The 23,400-nt window shown below is 35.8% G+C and overlaps 1 protein-coding gene across 1 annotated transcript in view; it reads left to right on the top strand.

The window, feature by feature from the left end:
• Positions 1–23,400, top strand: part of EYS (eyes shut homolog) — a 1,466,842-nt gene that overhangs the window by 728,097 nt on the left and 715,345 nt on the right. Inside the window, 1 exon segment of the mRNA XM_008684895.2 lies at positions 7,754–7,894. Within this exon segment, the coding sequence (XP_008683117.2) occupies positions 7,754–7,894 (141 nt within the window).

The following is a 23,400-nucleotide window of genomic DNA, read 5'->3' as shown; positions in this document are numbered from 1 at the left end:
TCTTCCTCCATCGTGGTAATCTTTGCTGGCTCTTCACTGTACCTGAAGGTTTGTGATTTATCCTTTTTTCTCCATCTTCTCTACTTGTTAGTCCAAATAGAGATCTAAGACACTTGCAGTATTCTGAACAGAACACAGTTTGAAAAATTAAATGCCACTTTCCTCATTAGATATATCTGTAAAACACAACTGAAATTTAAATTTGATATAAGTAGTCTGGAAGACACTCTAAGTGTTATTTAGTTCTGTGGCACCAAATCCCATGTGAGAGGTTGCATTCTAAAGGATCCTCGCAGAGTGTTTAGCACATTTTGAAAAGTACAATTCATTTGTAATGTTGGCCAATGTTGTGTAATCACAGACAGGACCGTAGTTAGCACAAGCCCCTCCCCTCTCTGTAAGCAGAGAAATTAGATTGTTATACCCTTTCCTCCAAGCTAACTAGGTGCAATGCTGTACAAGTTTGATCTCAGAACTCACTCATCCTCTCTGCATGAGATCATTGTGCAGGTTACAAGCTGAACAGCATTCAGGACAGTGCTGATCACAGAGCTCATCCTCTGCCTATGTAGTGAATTCAATGGCTAGTAAATTCATTTCCATGGAAGTATTAATACAAGCATTCAGAATATTTTATGAAGCAAAACACGCTTACTTTTGTTTTAGCCTCAATAGTAACATTTATGGTGTTATATAAAAATGTTTAACACTCAGTAAGTGAAACCACAGTTATCCCATTAAAAGCAAATTGAAAGTGAAGAGCACAGTCTCTGTATTGGAAATGAGAATGCTTCACCCAGAGTTGTTCTCAGTCCCTGGGGCAATCACTGTGCCCACACACTTTTTATACTCAGGAGGGATGAATAGAGTTTATATAGGTGATGGTATAAACTTTGGATACACATTTTGCTCTTAAAATAGCATTATTTATCTTGAAACAGAAATGTCGCATCGTCCTTGGGGCAAGGAAACACAGAAATAAACATAGTGTTGTCCACAAGTACTCACAATTATTAAGTTAGGGGTGTGAGTTTTGTATTCAGAACAGAGGAGATACATAATGATCTTTCTTTTTAATCAAGACCCATGCAAAATGAAATAATCATTAATATGATATAGTGTATATTATCATATTTTCATGAAGATTTAGATGTAAAAAATAAATTCTCCATATTCTAGAGTTAGACTAAGAAAAAATAATTTTAATTTATGTCATTCAATTACTGCGTAATACATTAACTAGTAAGACAGAATCATTGTAGGCTTAGGTTTAATTTTACTTTATTTCCCCAGATTAGATGCAAATCACTTGGTGCTGAGAGGGAAAAGGAAATGAAAGAAAAATATATAAATCTTTCAAATAGCGACTTTTATTTTCATCAATAAACTCAAACTATTATAACTGCTATATTATGGCAGAGAATGATAGTATTAAAACTGGTCAGTGTTTCTAGTTGTGTAAGTATTAAAAAACATTTTACTATCAACTTAAAATTAGTCTAATTTGTTCTTAGTTTCATTACAATTTGACATTTAAATTCTTTTTTATTTTATACCCTCATCATTTGATATGATTTATTCTGTAAGCACTTATGTAATTTCTATTGTGTATGAAATATTAGTACTATGAGTTTAACACCATAATGATTTGATTACTTTTCTGGATTGCTAATGAAAACTTCTGGTTTCTTGATTTTTTTAACCACCAAACAGTATTTTCTAAATATCTGGTTACGTTATTACAAGTGGACATCAGACCTACGTGAAATTCAACGGATGTTTTCTTCTTCTCTGCTTCTAAACCTTTTTTAAAAAAATTCTTACCCACTGACTTTTCATTTGTCTATTTTATATTCCCTTATTCTGCCCCCATTTCTTATCATCACCTTGCCCACACCGCTACAAGGACATTATCTTATTTATTTATTTTGTTATTTTTTTACAAAAAAATTAAAAAAAAAACAGAAAACTAGTGAAAAAGCATTATTTTCATACATAAACCCGTTCCTCAAATAGCACAATACCATGTGGCACTCAGAGAAACAAGGTGATGAGCAAAGAACATCTAGAATCTGGGAAGAATAAGTTCAAATCCCAGCTTTGTGACCTGATAACTTGGGGATCTTTAACGTTATTATAAAACCCTCTGATTCTCAGCTTCCCGATAATATTGTGGGGGAAAAATCACATTAAAATGTGTAAAGTGCTAAATGTAGAATTATAGTTAAGATATATTGTTTTGGTAAGAGGCAGCCTAAGCCCATTAGCCCATATAAATTTTACTTAACTTTTCAAAGTATCTGTTTCTTCATTCACAAAATTGGAAAATAAGCTCATTCATGGAGTTTGTTCAGCAAGGCATCAGGAACAAATAATAGCAACCAACATTTCTAAAAACTTACTATATTCTATGTTTAGCAATTTGTACAGATTGTTTCATTCCAATCTCACCACAATTTCCGTAAACTTATGAAGTATGTGCATTGTTATTTCCATTTTGCAAGGGCTTCGAAAGATCTTGTGACATGCCTCAGCTTTCACAGCAAGTAGCCAGACTCTGGCGCCTGTGAATATACACACCTCCAGCAAAAATGTGAAAAATAAAAGCTAATATTGTTCATTATTTGTTACATTGCTAGTTTTTACCTCCCTTCATTACCCCCCCCTTTTTTTTCTCCCAATACATATTAAGAAGCTATAAGAGTTTTGAATTCAAGGACTGGCTCCCTGGAAGAAAGTCCAAATCTAATCAATATATATATGCATATATATGTTAAATATGTATTCATTATATATATAAAATACATATTAAACATATAAATTGTTGTCCACTGTCCCTTAGTAACCCAAAGCACAGATTTTTGAGATAACAGACTCAAATTATGATCGATCTTTGTGTTAAAACATTTTTATACAGTTTCATTCATTCATTCATTTCATTCATTCATTCATTCAACATCTGTATACACTACAAAATGATCACTACCACATGTCTAGTTACCACCCATCCCCATACACTTGACCCCCTTCACCCATGCTGCCCACCCCCAATCCCTTTCCCCTCTTTATCAGTAGTCTTTTCTCTATGAGTTTTTATTTCCCTTGTTCATTTGTTTTGTTTTGTGTTTAAGTTCCACATGAGTGGAAATCATACAGTATTTGTCTTTCTCCATTTGACTTATTTTATTTAGCTTAATAGTTCTCTTACCAAACCCAAGTTCAGCTGCCTATCCCTTGAGAGGCCATTACTCAAGAGACAAGCTTTTGTTTGGAAAGGAATCTGGGCTTTATTCAGGAGGCCAACAACCTGGGGAGAAGGCAGACTCATGTCCAAAAGCCAACTCCGAGGTTTCTGCCTGGCACAAGGGCTTTGAATGTTGTTTAGGGAAGTTCATCAGCAAAGGGAGTACAGTGGCCTACAACATTCCTTGATTTCATGAAGACGGGACGGTACCAGCTACAAACATCATCTCGATGCTCCAGAGTTGAGCAAGGAGGGTCCAATTTATATTTCATTATGTGTGGGAGGACTCTGCTCTTTCTGCAAGGGAGGACTCTGCTCTTTCTGCAAAGGAGGGCAAGGTCTACAGCTACACAAAGGGAGGTTGGTAAAATCATCTGGGTGACCTAGAAAAAAGGAAAACGTTTTGCTAAAAAATAGCTAGGCTAATCAGAAAGCCAAGGTAGCTTCAAACAGACTTGCTGGCTTCTGTGGCCTGGGAAGGTTCTGGTCCTTCACTCCTCAAGCCCAGTGGTCTGCAAATTTCAAAGAAAGTAAATTAGTTCTTTACAGATCAAGGGACTTAGGTCAGCAAGTAAGGAGTATGTTAACCTGAAGCAAGTTGACCCTTAAGACAGCTTGGAGTGCTGTTACAGGCTCATCCTTGTCACAAATGGCAAGATTTCATTCTTCTTTATAGCTAAGTTGTATTCCATTGTATAAATATACCACATATTCTTTAACGATTCATCTATCTCTTTTAATGGTTATGATTGGCACTCAGCATCCATTCCTGTCTATTGTGGGTTTTGTATTACAGAAATAAGAAAACAAAAAACTACAATATCTAGACTTCCCTTGAAGCTGATGTTGTGAATATAAATTGAGTTCCACCTGTAATAAACATACCAGAAATCTAGAGGATCTAGTGGAAGTCATTTCTAGATGTCTTAGCAATTTCAGCTGGTGGACAAGGTCATGGACAGGTGGCATTTTCTTAGTCTCTGACTTTGTGTATATTTAAATGCAGAACCATCAGGAATGGCAGTGAGACTCTGCAATCCAGTGTTCAGTCACTAGCTTCAGGGTAGGAAGAGACAGCCAGAGAGACTGTGCTGGCGGCTTTCTGGTAATCCAGCTTCCCTCAGTTAGTGCAATGAGTTCTTTGATTGAATAATTCTAATGGTGGCTTTTATGTTTCTCAGTTCCCTCGTTCTTGTGAAGGTGGCATCTCCCAGAGAGTCTATCTGTCGTTTTTAGAGCCCTTCCTTCTAATAATTTTGTAAATGTCTTATTCTCTGTTATTAAGACTCTTTTTGCTTAAAGACCTAGAGTGGTTTCTGTTTCCTGTGCTAAATCTTAACTAATTTTCTATCCTAGTTTGTTGTTTTTGACCAACACATCCTTAATGTTCCCTCCGTATAACTATGCTTTAGATGGGCTTCATGACTCCAGGCCCCTGACCTCCCTTTCTATACAGCATTTACTTTACAAAACTTGTAATTATAACTTTTTTCTCTGCCCCTTTGAAATGTAAACCTTCTTTCAGCTTCTTGCCAATTTTACAACCCAGAAATGTCTTTCTCAAGCATTTGGGAGTCATCCCTCTGAAACGTAATTAAAGAAGGAGATAAGGGCTCCCACCCACTCCAACCAGGTTCTGTGGGAAGCTGGGAGCCTACTGACAGCAAGTGACACTTACCAAAGATGTCCTCAGCACATTGATCAACCTCCCCCCAGCCCAATGCCTCCAGTATTTTCCCCTTAGCTCACTCCAGCTTTTGAAAATTCCCCCACCTACCTTTGGTTCAGGGCAGTTAAATTCAGTCTCTTTCCCCTGTTTCAATAATCTCTCTTTCTTATTGAAATACTCTTGAATAAAGTCTTCCTTGTCTTTTAAACTAGTATGACGATTTTTTTCTTTCACAGTGCCCATCTTGTGGTTTAAAGTTTTATAATGTCCTTCGTAGTATTAGAAGCAAGAAGAAAACTACATTATTTTTAATTGTTTAAACTATATTGTGAATTGTTTTATTCAATCAAAAGAATATACTATCAAGGAATATATTTATTTTATAAAATAATAAACATTTGTATACCTCCCATTTGCTTCAAGGAATAAAATATTAGCACTATTTCCAGACTTTTCTATAGTCCTCACTGAACATATTAATATTACCCCACCCTACAGTACCTCTTCTGAACCTTATCTTCAATATTTCCTTAGTGTTCCTTAGAGCTTTATTATACGCAGTGTTACTCTCTAAGCAATGTTACTACATTTGTATGTATTTGACTTTTATAAGTATAGTTATCAAAATGTAAGTATTTTTATGGAATATGCTTTTATGCTTAACAATATGTTGTGAGAGTCAACCATGTGAGTGACTGGTCATAGTGGCTTTTTATAAGCTCTGCAAAAATGTTTTTTCTGTATCACCTTTTATAGCCTCCATAGTAGAGATGCCTATAGAATCAACCTAGCATATGAAAGCATTACAAAGTGAAAAGATTCTTGGCTGTGGTTTTGGTAAATTTAGTCTTTTGGCAGCTAAGTTTGATCTGGACTCTGCCAAATCTTTTAAACTCGTGTCGTGTTTTTCTTCTTACAATGCTAGATTGCATTAAATCATTTCTAAGCATCCCAGAATACTTAGTAATTTTTCTCTTATAATTTATCAGGGAAGAAGTGTGAGAATATGTTACTAAGTAGGAACAGGAATAAGAATTCATTTCCCAATAGCCAGAGTTCAGATTAAATGCTGAACAAAATAACAAATAAACAAAGTTTATTTTTATATTTTTTTGAAGATTTTATGTATTGATTTGAGAGAGAGAGTGCGCGTGCGCTTAAGCAGTGGGTGGGGGTGGTAGGGGCAGAGGGAGAGGGAGAAGCGACTCCCCGCTGAGCAGAGAATCTGACGTGGACCACCACCGACCCCAGGACCCTGGGGCCGTGACCTGATCCAAAGGTAGACACTTAACCAACTTTAACCAACTGAGTCACCCAGGTGCCCCAGAAAAGTTTTAAAAGCTAGTAACAGCTGCTTCTAAAAACCTTTGTCCCTATGTAGAATAATGTATTTGAGTGAACACGTTCTTAAACATATTAAGGATCATTATAAATAGATTCTTCATAGAAAAGAATCATGGTTTCTAAAAAATGTTCTTAATGGGTACCTAGTGAACCATAGTTTGGATATTATCTTTTGGATAGTTTAGCAATGTTGGTTGCTAGGTTGGTGATAAAATAATGGCAAAAACCAAAAGCCAGGGGGGGAGAAAAGGACAAACATACAGTATGTTAGGATGGAAAATTAGATCATTATGTTTAAAGAGAATTCTTATAGCTGGTAGTCAGCTGAACATGGACATATTATTTATATCCTATAGAACCGCAGCTTAAGAAATACTAACTCTAAAATGCTACAAGTATTACAAGAAAACATTTTATATCTGGAAATCTAGAGTAGTTGATTTCTTTGGATTTAGGATTCATAGTAGCTAGAAGTATTGGCGCGCCTGTGTGGCTCAGTCCGTTAAGCTTCCACCTTCAGCTCAGGTCATGATCCCAGAGTCCTGGGACCCAGCCCCGCATCAAGATCCCTGCTCGGTGGGGAGCCTACTTCTCTCACTGCCTCTACTGCTCCCCTGCTTGTGCTTGCTTTCTCTCTCTGTCAAATAGATAAATAAAATCTTTAAAAATAAATAAATAAATGGAAGTATAGAGTGTGTTTATTCCATTGCCTTCTATATATTTATTCCAAGGTAAAGTAAATAAAGATATTTGGATATGTAATGTAGAACAGCTCCACAGATACAAGCCAAAACTTTATTTTATAAATACTTGCTTCCATTTTTACATAACTATGTAATTTTAGGGCAAATTATTTATCTTCTCTAATTTTAATTTTCTCATCTACTAACTAGAGATTGTAATAATAGCTACCTGATAGAATGATTATGAAGATAAACTATGATAATTTATATAAAACATGAAGTCCAATTATAACAAATAGTAAGAATATATATAAACTGCCAGGAATGACCAGCACTCCCTGTACCTACAGATGAAAGATTACGCCAAACTTTACTGTGAAAGAGAGGAGAAGGCAAGGGGTCAACACTCAGAGGTGAAGACACGGGGTCTTACTGAAACTGGGAGGATCTGTTTAGGGGACAGATACAATATGCTAATTTGTGTGTTCTACGAATTCTGCTGAACATAGCCTAACGGACAATACCTTCATCTCTTAGATCACAGGGCGGCTGTTTGGGCTAGGAACGTTTCAGATAGGCAGCTCCCCATGGCATTCCGAGGACAGAGTGGTCGCGCAGACCTTGGCATTCCACAGGCCTACACCTGTCTCTGAAACCTTCCCTGCCCTCAGCGGCCTCTGTGTTATGTTTTAGCAAGCCGGGTATTATGGCTGATTTCATGCGGTACATTAACCCTGACATCATAAACTATATATGTAAGCTATTATTATTATTATTAAAAATTGAAAATATATTTGTGATTGTGTTTAACAGGACGGTCAGATCATCACTGTGAGAATGAACTAGAGGAGGGCATTTCCAACTTATGTGTTCATGGAATATGCACAGAAGATACACCTGGCTTTGGCTCAACATGTTTATGCTCATCTGGATTTGTGGTAAAGATTATTGGCGGTTTTGTTGTGATACTTTTTTCATTGTCTTTAAAATTCAGTAAATAATAGAAAATTGGTGGAAATTAGGTTGGAGAAGTCCATATTAGTATTTCTCTTTCTTTGACTGTACATACTCCTTCTCAGCATTCCCCTTTCCCTTCTTGTCCATTCATCACATGTACCCTCAGCCTTTCCTTTCAGGAGAAAAGCATTCTTATAAATTGATTCACACTAAGGTGCAAGTCACTTAATGTATTGTCCTTTAATGTTTTAATGCATTTGGAAGGAGGATGCCAGTAGAGGAATTACTTAATACTGTCAGAGTCTTGGCAGAACTTCTGTTTTGCCCAAGGACATAGAATTGCTTCCAGACTTGGGCTCAGAGAATTGTATGTCCAAGGAGGATGAATCTGCTTTCTTTGCAAGTCTGGACTGATCTGAACTCCATTAACACTAGAATGGACTTACCTTGGTAGAAATGTCTCTATTAAAACATAGCTTCTGACCACAGTCTTTATTAAAACTGACCACAGTACATGAATATAGTAGGGGAACGGCAGTTGGCAAGACTGTGATGTCAGAAATTTTAAATGTATATTTATACATATTATTAAAAGGCAGACCAGTCTAAAATGATATAAAGGCTAAGTAGTTAGGACAGTCATGTGACCCAGTGCAAGATTAAGGAATCAGACTTAAGGGGAAGGTGAAACCTGCCCTGTGCAGAATGAATAGAACCAGACCACTCGGAGTTGGAAGATGAGAAAGGAAAGGTCAGAAGCAGGAGTCCCCAGAAGATGTTAAGGAATTAAATTGAAAAATGGTCAGTAACTGTCATCAAAACAAAATAATTTGAGAAAATCTGGATTTAGGTCAGATACTCTTCCCTTTTGAAGGGTATTCCCAAGGTGGATCTGTCTGAGAGAGATTATCTGAGAGAGAAGCTAAATCAGAGCTGTCACCTTCCTTTTTCTTGGAGTCCTACCCTCCTGGCTTTGCCCTGGGGAAAGGTTTTTTCCTTGGTGATCACAGAAGCATGATCTTTGAGGAAGAATTTTAGGTACTCTGACACCTGGGTATGGGAGGTATTTGGTGACAAGAAGTTAATTTTATGATGCCTCAGGTTACACCAGTAATGGCTTCCTTAAAGAATCAGTAAAAAGAAAAAGACTGAAATAAATCCTTTATTTAACTAAATTCTCCTGCCAGTACAGACTGATATATGGAAATCTAAATAATTGGAAAATAAATGCTCATTTTATAAATGTTTTTTATTGAACATAAAGAATTTACTGCCAAGTATCCTTAAAATTCCTTTTAGTAGATATATGCTTTCACATTGGAATATGAATCAATTAAAACTTGTGCTCTCTCAGGGCACTTAGGTGGCTCAGTCAGTTAAGCGTCCAACTCTTGACTTCCACTCAGGTAGTGATCTCAGGGTCCTGGGATTGAGCCCTGTGTTAGGCTGTGCTTTCCATATGGAGTCTGCTTGAGATTCTCTCTCTCCTTCTGCCTCTGCCCCTCACCCCACTCGCACTCTCTGTCTCTCTCAAAATAAATAAATACTTAAAAAAAAAAACTGTGCTATCTCTTTTAATAAAAGACATCAAATCTGAATGATAAATACATTAGTATATATTGAAAATACAGAAATCTTAAAAATTATGTAATTTTATAAAACCCCAAGTCTACTAAATGGAAGGAAGTGTTATAGATGTAATACATCTATATTTTAGTAAGGCATTTAATAAATTAATTTGAAATGGATATTTTTAGTTACTCAAATACTTGAAAGCTAAAATAGAACTTAAAAAACTTACTGTCATAAGAGATAATGTCTGTGTAACAACCTATACAGACATAAGGGCGATTCTACTTTGTTAGTACGTTAGTTATGTTCTAAAATGAGTAGAAAAGATAGACAACATTTGGTTTATTGAAAAACAATTTAACATTTAAATGTTATGCTTATCACAGACATTTAAAATTAGATATTCTTAAAGGTATACCCTTGAAAATAGTACATAAATTATTAATTGGAAGAAAGAGCAAAATATTTTGAAGAACTATAGAAAAATAAAAATCTTTAAAGTCTTTGTTGGAATGAGAGAAATGTTAGTGCCAAGTTAGAATCATAAATATTGAAATAAAAGAATAGAATAAAAAAACTACTTTGAAAATGGGTATGGCAAGTGCATAAGATCACTGAAAAATAATTGATAATTCACAGGGGACATAGGTCATGGCATTCTAGGAGCAGAATAGATGGAAAGAGACGAAATATTATATCAGCAATCACATTCTAATAAAACATTTAGAATAAATATTTAGAATAAAATGTTTACTCTGATAGGCTGTGAGCTTGAGTAAGTATAATTTTTGTATCCCTAAGAGAACAGAATATAATACATATGTTTTTATTTTGGTCATTGTTGCGTTGTTTTATCAAAGTCTTAATATATTAATCATGGTTGTTTTAAATTTCTAGTCTGATAATTGCAAAATCTCTCCCATATTTGAGTCTGATTTTGGTGCTTTCTCTTCAAATTGTACTTTTCATCTTCTGGTATGCCTTGTAATTTTGTACTTGTAGGCTGACATGTTATGTGAGAAGGAACTGATGTAAGTAGATCTTTAGTAAGATTATTTTGATCTGGCTAGGAGTCAAGCCGTGTTTACTATTTGCTGTTGCTATAGATGTCAGAGGCTATATTTTCTCCTGATACCCTTGTTTTGGTCTCCCCTATAATCACTGGGTTTTCTTAGGACTTCTTTGATAGACCTGAGATGTGCAGCTCTTTTGGTTATAACCCTTGTTATTATGAAGGAGTCCTATTGATGTGGTTAAGGTGTGGAGGGAGGGGAAGCTTCCAATAGTTCTATGATTAGGACTCAGTCTTTCAGTGACCTTGTGCCTTACCTCTGGGCTGTGACCTTCACATGTGCTTCTCAGTCCCCCTCGCCTTCAGAAAACTTCATGGGGGGGCACCTGGGTGGCACAGCGGTTAAGCGTCTGCCTTCGGCTCAGGGCATGATCCCGGTGTTATGGGATCCAGCCCCACATCAGGCTCCTCCGCTATGAGCCTGCTTCTTCCTCTCCCACTCCCCCTGCTTGTGTTCCCTCTCGCTGGCTGTCTCTATCTCTGTCGAATAAATAAATAAAATCTTAAAAAAAAAAAAAAAAAAGAAAACTTCGTGGGGCTAGAATTGAGTATTTCCTTTCTCCCAAATTGATTAGGCTCTGGTAAGATCGTTCTCCTCCAGGTTGGGCCTTAATGTAAGAACCACATAATATTCTGGGAGTATTTCAGAACAGCTATTCTCTCCCTCTACTGGAAGAACAGAGGGATTTTTCTCCCATCTTCATTGTGAGAACCTGGTAGAATTCCTGGAGGTAAATCTTGTGAAAGTACGGAGAATCCCCTATGACTGGACACCTCTGGAGTTTTTCGCTCTCAAGATTGTCCACACTGCACCTCCAGCATTCTGACAATTACTTTCTTTTCCCACCTGGTACTGGATCCAACAGTGGTCCCTGCCCCTGAGTTTCTGCTCTGGTGAGCTATGATTCTGTGTACCTGCCCGACTGTCCCTCCAATCTGGCAGAGAGCAGTTTGCTCTATGAACTCAATTCTCTGACAGAGCTAAGGAGAGTTCTTGATTTTTAGTTTGTTCAGCTTTTTATGTTTATGAAGAAGAGAAGGATGATTTACAAGCTTCTTACAAGCTGGACCAAAAACCAGAAGTCCTGTGACTGTTTTAAGAATGAAAGGACCTATGAATATATTTAATAAGGAAAATAGATGAATTTTCCTTCATTCATGAAATTCAGTGTGTCTTTTAAAACAACTGATTTCCTTATTCTAATTACGTTTCCCAGGTATCTCACCTCAAATGTTTGTTCTATTTTCCAGAGTTGCTAGAGATTTTCATGGAATGCTTAAACGATGCCAGTTTAGCTGGCAGTCAGATTCACCACTAGCATGTAGAAAAAAAATATATAAATTACCTTGCACAAGTAAGTGTACCACCTGATACAGTATCACATGCAATCTCTGTTAAAGTACATTACAAAATATCAAATTATTGGGCATATATGAGCATTGGATTTCTGATTATAATGATACAGCAAAAGTTATGAACTATTAAACCTTTTGCTGAAATAATTTGTAAGAATTCTCTTTACATTGTCTGTTTATGTTAACCTAAACTTCTCTCTGATGTCCTTCTTCCTCAAATAGATCTTCAGAAAGATGCCACATTTTTTCTATGTTGCTTCTATTTAAGCTACTTTAATAACACTCACTAATTACATTGCCATATAAAAATGTGAACTTAGCTGTATGTTTGTGAGATAGAGAAAATTAATATTACTATAATTATTATTTCTTTGATAATAAAGAATAATTTGAGAAGTGAATAGCCACTACTGGATAAGAGAATGGGAATCTAATTTTTTTTCATTTCTGAGAATTAATTTTTGGTAGATAACATTAAAGACTTGAACTCTCAAGTTTTTATAATGTTTAGAGCTGTGACAATCTCTGAGAAACTGATAATTAGTGTGGATTGTTCTTTTTAGTAGATGAGATTGTAAAAGTGAATCAAAACATTAAAGTACTTACATTATTCTAAAATTCAAATGCTCTGTAAAAGAATTTTTTTTTTTAAAGATTTTATTTATTTATTTGACAGAGATAGAGACAGCCAGCGAGAGAGGGAACACAAGCAGGGAGAGTGGAAGAAGCAAGCTCTAGCAGAAGAGCCTGATGTGGGGCTCGATTCCATAACGCCAGGATCACGCCCTGAGCCAAAGGCAGACGCTTAACCGCTGTGCCACCCAGGCGCCCCAAGCATTTAAATGACAGAACATAATTTATTGGATGTCCTAGATTTGTTAAGAAAATTCAAGACAAATGATCTTCCTCTTTTTAATTTGATCAGCATTGCTCATTTCTTCCTCAGTAAATGACTTTCTACCAAACAATATCGATCCATACATTAACTGATGGCTGTCAATGGGCCATACTTATTGCGTTTTGCAAATGATAGTCAATAAAAGTGTTAATCGCATTCTTTAAATTAAAAGGGATCTTTATGTAGTATAGAAGCTGTATTTGGATGCAACAAAATGGAGGAAAAAGGAAAATCTATTTTCTGAATGAGAAAAAGAATGCTCAACTTCTACAGCAGTACAGTCTGTTTGCAATATCTGATTTTTAAATGTCATCTTCAAAATAGACCTAAAAAGCAATACACAGTATAGCAAGATAGACTGTTTGATTTGATGTTTGTCTGTGGTTCTGGCATTTATTTTTCATGATATAAAGTCAGTGATATTTTTAATGAATATTTACAAGTATTTACTGTGTTCAAGATCCCATAATTCATCCTATTACATAATTAAAATGTATGTGTCTCCATATAGGAAGTAAGCAAAAGTACAGTGCCTAAATTCATAATTTCTTTTTTTAAGAGATGTTTTATTGCTTTGATATTTATTCATATTTGAGCTCAAGTTATTGATATATTTGATCAGTCAAAACACATCTTAAAAAAAAAAAACCCAGCACATCCTTTGGACACTCGCTGTAGCAAAATACTTGGAAGGCATTTATACACGAACACATACTGTTCTTACATTCAAATTAGGGGAAAGAGAACAGGTCCGTTTGCAGACACTTGAATGCACAAACAAACAAAAACAACGTTCCTTTTAAAGGAAATTTGATGCTTTGCCTTAATATATTCTAAGCATATATGGTGTGCAGAGCAGTATACTAGATCCACAAAATAATGTAAAAAATTCATTAGTTTCAATTTCTTACCAAAACAGAGTTTTCATGTGAGTGAAGGAGACAAATATGTAGGGGATAATACAGTAGTCAACAATGAGTTCAAAATGCAGGAAACTGTATGCTGAAGGAAATGAAGACATTAACTAGTATACTGTTCATGTGGTACTAAGGTTAAAAATAATAATGCAGTTGACAAACCCTGAGTAAAGTAGTCATTGGAAGAGCTTTCTCAAGGACAAAGATTATGGCTTCCTCACAAGGGTTAGAAAGGTATCTCCAAAAGTGTTAAGTCGTCATCTGTACCTAATATCAGAAACCTACCCTGAAGGATTGCTCAGTACTACTAATGAGAATGCTAAATATATACTAACCAGTTAAAAAAAAAATCTACTTCTCAGGACTAGTTTCATCATAAACAGAGATGTATGTTCTAAGCATTCTAAGTAATACAGTAACTTAGTATTTTATAATCCAAGATATATTATGGTTTTGGAGAAAGAGGGAAGGTGCAAATTTGAATAAAAACATGTATTTTAACAATGCAAAGAGGATATCCTCTGTATTAAATACATATACTTTATTATGGGAAATGCAGTTTAATATTTTCAGAAAGAGAATATTGAAAGTAACAACTTGTCCTACAATTTATGTAATTGACATGTAGCACAGCCATTATGCACAATCTAAACCTCTCAGGATAGTCATGAATATTGATAAATGAAGTATAGTAGAATTATGATTACCCTTTGAGCTATTTAGATAATATGGGTAACGGTTGTCCACCTCTTATCTTTATGTGTCCGCAACTTGTTTAAACATGGCTAGCGGAGTAATGTTTATATTTCAGTAGAAACTTAGAATATTCTTGGTGTCATATATTGCCACAGAAGAGAATAGGTTTAACATTTTATTTTATTTTTTTTTTAAAGATTTTATTTATTTATGTGACAGAGAAACAGACAGCGAGAGAGGGAACACAGCAGGGGAGAGGGAGAGGAAGAAGCAGGCTCCCAGCCGAGGAGCCCGATGTGGAACTTGATCCCGGAATGCCGGGATCACGCCCTGAGCCGAAGGCAGACGCTTAACGACTGCGCTACCCAGGCGCCCCAGTTTAACATTTTAGATCCCAGTTAGATGGAAGTTTCTTTGGGCCTCAGTTTCCAAATAGATAGCATGAGGTTGCAAAATCAGCCAGGATAACATTGTTAGTTCATTGGAGAGTTGCCAACAGAATCTTTTTTTTTTTTTTTTTTTTTTTTTTTTTTAGAGAAGGGTTTTAGAGGGGGGGGACAACTTTTTTTTTTAGAGTAGAGAGATTGAGAGTGCGTGAGCACGAGGAGCAGAGGAGGAAGGAAAGAGAATCTCAGGCCGACTCTGTGCTGAATGCGGAGCCCAATGTGGGGCTAGATCTCACCACCCTGAGATCACAACCTAAGCCAAAACCAAGAGTGGGACACTTAACCGACTGTGCCACCCAGGTGCCCTGGGAACAGATTTTTAAATGCGCATGCTTATAGACTGGTGTTCTTTCCTCTACACCATACCTTTTATTTAATTTATCATTAAAATAAATATCTCCATGTAATATTTGTGGTGGTATGGGTAGAAGATATAATTGAGCTACTTTTCAAAATAAAAGTGTAGGTAGGCTGAATTCCAAAATCCATTCTGTAGCCTCCCCACTATCAACATCACCCCACCAGAATTGTTAAAATTGAAGAACAACATTATTACCCAAAGTCTATAGTTTACATTAGGGTTAACTCTTGGTGTTGTATATTCTATGGGTTTTGATAAATGAATAATGATATGTATCCACCATTATAATATCATACAGTGTTTTTACTGCCTTGAAAATCCTGCAATTTACTTATTCATCCCTCTCACCCCTCTAATTCTCAGCAGTCACTGATCTTTTTTACTGTCTCCTTGGTTTTTCTTTTTCCAGGATGTCATATCGTTGGAATAATACAATAACCATTTTAGATTAGTTTCTTTCACTTCGTAATATGCATTTACATTTCTTCCATGCCTTTTTATGGCTTAATAGCTCCTTTCCGTTTTCATGCTGAATAATATTCCATTACCTGGATGTACCACAGTTTATCTATTCTCCTGCTGAAGGACATCTCAGTTTCTTCCAGGTTTTGGCAATTACAAATTAAGCTGCCATAAACATCTATGTTTAGGTTTTAGTGCATTCATAACTTTCCAATTCATTTCAGCAAATACCAGGGAACAGACTATTGCTGAGTTGTATGGAAAAGTGTGGTTACTTACCTCCCTCCCAGTCCCTCCTGTCCTCTGTACGCTGCTTTGTTCTCTCCAATAATAAGTTCCATTTCAACAGTAACTATGCACATCTTATTACTTCTTTTCTCCACGTCAATACCACATAAAAATTCAATCTAAGTAAATATTTATTTATCAAATGAACAAGAACATGGATGAGACTATAAATATTTTGGTGCTTACCATTTAATAAATTTGCAATACAGATTAGATGCAATGCCATATACCCTTAAAGATATAATGAATTCCTTTTTATAGTAATAAAGTGATATAAAATGCCATTTGAGCCATAAGCTACCATTAAAGTTAATTATTGTTGGTGAAGCATTAACTATTTTCCAGGCTAAGTGTTTTGGATGCATTACCTTATTTAGTGCTTAAAAACAAATTGTGACATAAGAATCATTGTTATCCCTATTTTATGGATATGGAAATAGAGAGGTTAAAACACATGTGTAGCTGGTAGATCAGAAAGGTTTTATTCTGCATTCACTCTAGTTCCAGATCTTCTTGCAATGAGATATGCTCAAATTTCTCTTGGCAAACACAGTCACACTAAAAAGGATTTAACTCCTATAATTTCTAGAAAAATTCTCTTATATTTTTACACCAAAATTTCTTATTTCACACGGTTCTTACATTATAACAAATGGGACTGTGCATTTTACATCTGCCAGTTTATTCTATAAATAATTAAGTGCAGGCTAGGCAGCAGGAGGAAATAGGATAACACATATCTACTGCATTTTTTTGATGATAAACACCAATCTCTCTGTTTCCCTGCTTTTTTCTGGTATTGCCACTGAAAACAGCAGGATTTTACTTCTTCCCTTGTGGCCTAGGAGTCTTCTTTAATTCATAATCAATGCACCTGGTTTAGCTTCCCCCCCCCTTAATTAAAAATAAATGAAACTAAGAAAAGAGTCAATCTATAGGGAAGAATAAGACCTGTTGCTTGTCCCTCTGCATGCAGCTCAGGGGCACTAATGTTCAGCACAGCATATTTTGCTTTCTGCATTTGATTTCTTTTAGGTGTTAGATGGTATTCTGGTACCATAGTGCTTTTATTTATTTATTTATTTATTTATTTATTTATTTAGGTCTCACCTTATGTAACTGTTTTCATGTCATTTGTACTGGCATTTGCCAAGTAAGGGGAGGATTGTATGCATATTCTCAGAATGTGAAAATCAACTTCAAAGCATTCTAACTATAAGCCTAATCCACTTCAATCTGAAAGGAGAGAACATGTATTGTTCCAGTGTGTTATAGAAAATACATAGGCTAAGTAGTGTTCAGAAGCCCTCCTGTTTAATGCTTTAAAATGAAGATTGCACCTTTGTGTTTTAAAGGATATGCATGAAGAAAATAAAATGATCAGTATTGTGATGAATCATGTGTCATGCACACAACTGTGGCTATCTGGTTGGCATATAATAGCAGCCCAAAGAGAGATGGACAAACAGACGATATTTATTAACAAATGTGTTTTGATAGAGACATGTACACAAGATACTATAGATGTCAAAATAAAGGGAGAGAGCCCCACTTTATTTGATTAAATTGGTTCAGAAAAGAGTTCCAACAGGAGAGCAAGCCTGAACAATAAGTGTGACAAGTACGATTGGGTGTAGATTGAAGTTGCCCCATAGACAATACGAATGGAAGATTGCAAGTTATTTACAAGGAGTACAAATGGAAGGATATGAGGGTGTAGTATTTAAAAAGACCCTGTTATTACGCATATTCTTTCAGCACTTAGTATATGTATATTATTGGACTTAGATTAACAGAATTGTTTGAAATGTGGTTTAATGAGCTCAACAAGAGAAGATAAAACACGAATAGAAAAAACTATAACATAGATTAGAAAGAGGAATAGATAATAAGAAATAAGAATTATATTGATTCAGAGGATGAAGACATTATTTCCATTGCAGGAACTAGGAAATGAACCATGAAATAAGTGTCTTTTCTCATGAACAATAGTCGAACTTCTGTGACTGGGGAAAAATGCCCTAAACAGTATAGGTATTTAGGGTAAGAAACAAAGTTTTAACTTTCTGGTTGCTAGCTCTCAAATGATAACTAGGGAATCCTGGATGTTTACCTTGGTGAACTTATAGTTATCTATTAGTTTCATCAGTTCTTCCGGAAATAGGAAATTAGCCCAGCGTATCTGACTTCTGAGATGTTTTAATAGGTCTTTTACTTGTACCTACTCAGGACTCTGAATCAGGGATCAGATTCTAGCACTGCTGATTCATAGACAGTGGTCTCAGGGTGAGAGAATTTGGAAACCACAAGGATGTTATTGGCATTTAAGAATCTCAGAAATTTAGTTGTATCAGTCAAAATTTTCACTTGTAGTGAATATGATAGTTATTAAATGATTCTGATATGAGTAGATTCTCAGTGTTGTTGTGTTGAACTCAAATCCAGTCAAACACATTATTTTAATTTAAATTAAATACAGTGGTATTTCCAACATGAACTGTGCCACAGCCAACCCTACAACTTTAAAATTCAAACTATCTCTGTTTTCAAAGCCCAATATCTATATGTATTGTTAAAAACTCACTAGTACCTTTTTGATTAAAATCAAAATAACTGAGATGTCATTGAATTTATTCATTGTAGAAAGTTGATAAAATACTATCCACTTAGAATTCGGAAGTACTCTATTCATATATACCTTCTATCAAACTATAATATGTTTATTGCTATATAAATTAATTTATTTCTAAAAATTGATCTGGACTTTTAATTTTCTCGTTTTATTTTTTTATTTTATTTTTTTAAAGATTTTATTTATTTATTTATTTGACAGAGATAGAGACAGCCAGTGAGAGAGGGAACACAAGCAGGGGGAGTGGGAGAGGAAGAAGCAGGCTCGTAGCAGAAGAGCCTGATGTGGGGCTTGATCCCATAACGCCAGGATCACGCCCTGAGCCGAAGGCAGACGCCCAACCACTGTGCCACCCAGGTGCCCCTCGTTTTATTTTTAATGAGAAAACATCATAAAAGTATTCAGAGCAGGGGAACCTGTGTGGCTCAGTTGGTTAAGTGTCTGCCTTCAGCTCAGGTCCTGATCCCAGGGTCCTGGGCTTGAGCCCCACATCGGGCTCCCTGCCCAGCAGGGAGCTTGCTTCTCCCTCTCCATCTGCCTGCCTCTCCCCCTGCTTGTACTCTTTCTCTCTCTCTGTTAAATAAATAAATAAAATCTTTTTTAAAAAAAGTATTCTGAACAAATTTATTACAAACGGAATTTTAATCCAATCCATCTACAAGTCCAAAAAATTTTTTAAAAATGTAATTTATGTTTTTTATGTTCAGGTGCTTACCAGTATAGAAAAAGGAAAAAAAAGTTTAAATATCTTTATTGCAAATATATTAGAAATACATGATGTATGCACATTGGTCTGAGTAATTTTTATATATAATTCATATCCAAATATATCACTTATTTATCAAATTGTACCTTTAATTTAGTAATTAAAATTTACAGATTCTCAAATTATGGGCCCATTGGACTCCACAGGATTTTGTTTTGTTTTGTTTTGTTTTTTTAATAATGATTTTTTATTATATTATGTTAGTCACCATACAGTACATCCCCGGTTTCCGATGTAAGGCTCGATGATTCATTAGTTGTGTATAACACCCAGTACACCATGCAATACGTGCCCTCCTTACTACCCATCACTGGCCTATCCCATTCCCCCACCCCCCTCCCCTCTGAGGCCCTCAGTTTGTTTCTCATAGTCCATAGTCTCTCATGTTTCATTCCCCCTTCTGATTACCCCCCCTTTCTTTATCCCTTTCTTCCCCTACCGATCATCCTAGTTCTTATGTTCCATAGATGAGAGAAATCATATGATAGTTGTCTTTCTCTGCTTGACTTATTTCACTTAGCATTATCTCCTCCAGTGCCGTCCACGTTGCAGCAAATGTTGAGAAATCGTTCTTTCTGATACCTGAGTAATATTCCATTGTATATATGGACCAGAACTTCTTAATCCAGTCATCTGTTCCACAGGATTTTTTTAATTTCACCTGTGAACTTCAATGGAAACTAAGTAATATGAAGATCTTGTCCCAAGACTCAGGTTCAACATTTCTAATCAATTTGAGTTGACTAGATCAAAGGTTTTTGGTTCTCCAGCTCATGAGAACTATTACTCTCTTCTTTTAACCCAACATGAAGCTGACTTACATAGACTGATGCCACTGGAGCATACTCCCCAAGAGTACCCTTTACTAGCCTGTGATCCCTCACGCTAAGCTAGACACTTAAGGACTGTTTTTTGCTCTTAAGAAAGTTATAGTCTACTGGAAGTGCAAAATATGTCCAACAACAATCACAATATGACAGATAATAGCTGAAGTTAAAGTCTGCACAATATTTCATGAAAGCGCAGAGGTGATGTATTTAAAAACTATATGAGGAACATATAATATAAGGAACATAGAATTTCCAAGAGAATGTTGAGTTGAGTCAAAAAGTTGAGTATCCAGTTTACCTAGGTTCAGAAGGGGAATATGTGGTAGTAGTGGTCTTCAGGAAGGAAAATAATATATGTGAACTAGTATTATCATAGTATATGTGAAAAAAAGTGATAAGAAATAAGAATATATTTTTAGAAATGGCCAGCGACTGTGTGTGCTAGGCTAAATCATTTTTACTTTTTCCTAGGAAATTAATAACCCACTGACAATTTTTTAAGCTAAGCATGTCCTAGTAAGACTTTTATTTTAAAAGATAACTCTAGGGATGCCTGGGTGGTGCAGTCAGCTGGTAAAGTGTCTGCCTTCAGCTCAGGTCGTGATCTCGGGGTCCTGGGATGGAGCCCGGCATTGGGCTCCCAGCTCACCAGGGAGTCTGCTTCTCCCTTCTCCCTCTGTCCCACCCTTCCCCTCTCGTGCTCTCTCTCTTTCTATTGGATAAATAAAATTTTTAAAAAATAAAATAATTACTAAATAAAAGATAACTCTGGCACATATTCTGTGGTTAGTAAATATACTTTTCAGGGCTTGCCTCTAAAACAGTGTCTCTCAACCTCTTGCCTCATCGACCTTCTGTACTAATATGTGTTGCCTGAAAATTTGTTTCTAGTACTAATCTTGGCTTCTCCCCTTTCTACTTGTCTTTCTTGAATATATTCCAATGACCAGATCAGGGGACATGTCTGGTTCAGTAGAGTCCTCAGGATCTTTATCCCTTTGTTCATTAGTTCCTCTAGAAATTGTCCCTGAAGATTAGAATCGTATAGAAAAGCAATGAACCTATATTTTCAGGGAAGAAAAATCCACTGAAGCAAATCCTTTGAAGATCTGGTAGCCAAATTTAATGAGAGGAAATAAAGTTATCTTCCAAGCAAGTAGAGACCTTACTTCTAGAAAGTAGAAGCCTCATTATCAGACATTGCAGAAGTACTTATCTTACACCTTAGAACTTAAATTGGGCTACCGTGTTTCTACTTAAATAAAAATTCCACAAATTCTCAGTGTTTTTCAGACTTTACATGGCTTCATGGAATTATGGATCCATAGCTTTTGTTCATGGTCTAGGATTTTATTTTTAATCGTTAACCTTATTTGAGAGAAAGAAAAGTAAATGATTTGAATAACAACTGACCAACACATTCAAAAGGATTTTGAAGAGCTTTCAGCCACACACTGTAATTATTCCCTGACAGAAATCCTCATTATTATCTTCCTATAGAAATGGACACTTAAGATTTTCACAGAAGGATATTGTGGATAACCTAGAATTTAATATAAAAGAGGACTATATTGCAGAGTTCCAAGAAGGATACTCAGAAGCCATTCTGGATGTATTAGTTTAAACTTGAGTGAGAGAGAGAGAGAGAGAGATGATTATGATGATAATGAGACACAGAGAGATAGAAAGAAATAGAAAAACATGATGCATCAAGTTCAAGGAATAGGTAGCCAATCCAGACACATCTTTTGCCCAAAAGAAGAAAGAAGAGAAATAAGTGCACAATGGGGGAATGGGAATTCCTATTGTCAAGGAATTCCTTTGTCCAGTCATCATGCAGGAAGAAAAGAACTCTAGCACTATATGTTTCTTGAGATCTTGCCACATTTTTTGTAGATGTTTGAGATAGAGAATAAATGCAAGTATCCATTTAGCATTAGTGCCACACATAGCCTAGGCAGAAGGATAATTCATGCCATCTGTAGAACTATCTATGTGCACTGTCAGATGAGCTGTGTACAGAGAACATGCATAGATCAGACTTACTTCTTCAGGTCTGATCACTGACCCAGCCTCCACAGAACAGTTCAGATGATCACCACTGGAGAGACCCTATGACATTTAGAATACTACACGAGGAGGCTTTATTTTTGGAAGGTGAATGCTTAGGCTACATTCTTCTTAGATCACAAGGTTCATATGAGTCTGTGTAAAGTTTTGGTCACATAAACCATCAATAGTCTTCAAGGTTTGGAAATCCAAGGGATATTTCACCAGACTACTATTCCAAAATCCTGATTTCTTATCTGATGGAGTCTTTCAAGATGGATGGAGTTTTATGTTCATAGGAAAAAGGAAATGGGGAAGTATCTAGATAAAATGTGTTTTCAAAGGCATGTTATCTTTCATTTTTTCCAACAAATGTTTACTAACCACCAACTATGTAACTATGTCCCAGACATAATACTAGCCCTGGATGTTCAGTGGAGAGTGGTTAAAGGCATTTTTACTATGCTGGTAAAGACATGTAAGTCGAGTTGGTATACAAACAGTCTTACAATTAACAATTCTAATTATTGGTATGGACTCTACATATTGATATTATACAGGAAATTCTAGAAAAACTAGAAATAAAATATTTATCTAGTCCAATTGTATATCATGACAGTATCTCAATATTACATATTTTATGTCAAAGCATTCTTAAAATTTTATCTCTGATCATTAATATAGATTCTTCTAGTATTTTGTGGGTGAATGATATCTATCTTTGAATATTATTCTCACATTCAGATTGACACCTATTTTACCTTTCATCTCCCAATCCAGTTAGATAACTACATACAGAAATTTGCCAAGTATCATTTATAGGACAGCAACACTGAATCAACAACTTGGAAGTTTTTTTTTCCTCTTTGTCTAATCAACAAGTTATGAGAGTAGTATACTAACTAGGTGTAAATTATTGGTTATCATTAACATGTGTTGTCTGAAGCCACCATATAGAGCAAGAAGCTAGAGGTTCATACATAGCCGACTCTTGTGGAGCAATCTGAGAGTGGCACACTTCATGACCATTTACATCTCATTGGTTAGGAGTAAATCACATGGTCACACATAAACACAGGAGTGACTAAAGCATGTAGTCCAACAGGAAGAAGATAATAGGTATAGTGAACATGTAGTAAGCTTTACCATGCTGTTTGG

This window comes from Ursus maritimus, unplaced genomic scaffold (assembly GCF_017311325.1).
Source record: "Ursus maritimus isolate PB19 unplaced genomic scaffold, ASM1731132v1 scaffold_29, whole genome shotgun sequence".
In the NCBI taxonomy this organism is placed as follows: Eukaryota; Metazoa; Chordata; class Mammalia; order Carnivora; family Ursidae; genus Ursus; species Ursus maritimus.
The sequence above is the reverse complement of the archived record's forward strand: the minus strand, read 5'-3'. Positions and strand labels throughout refer to the sequence as shown.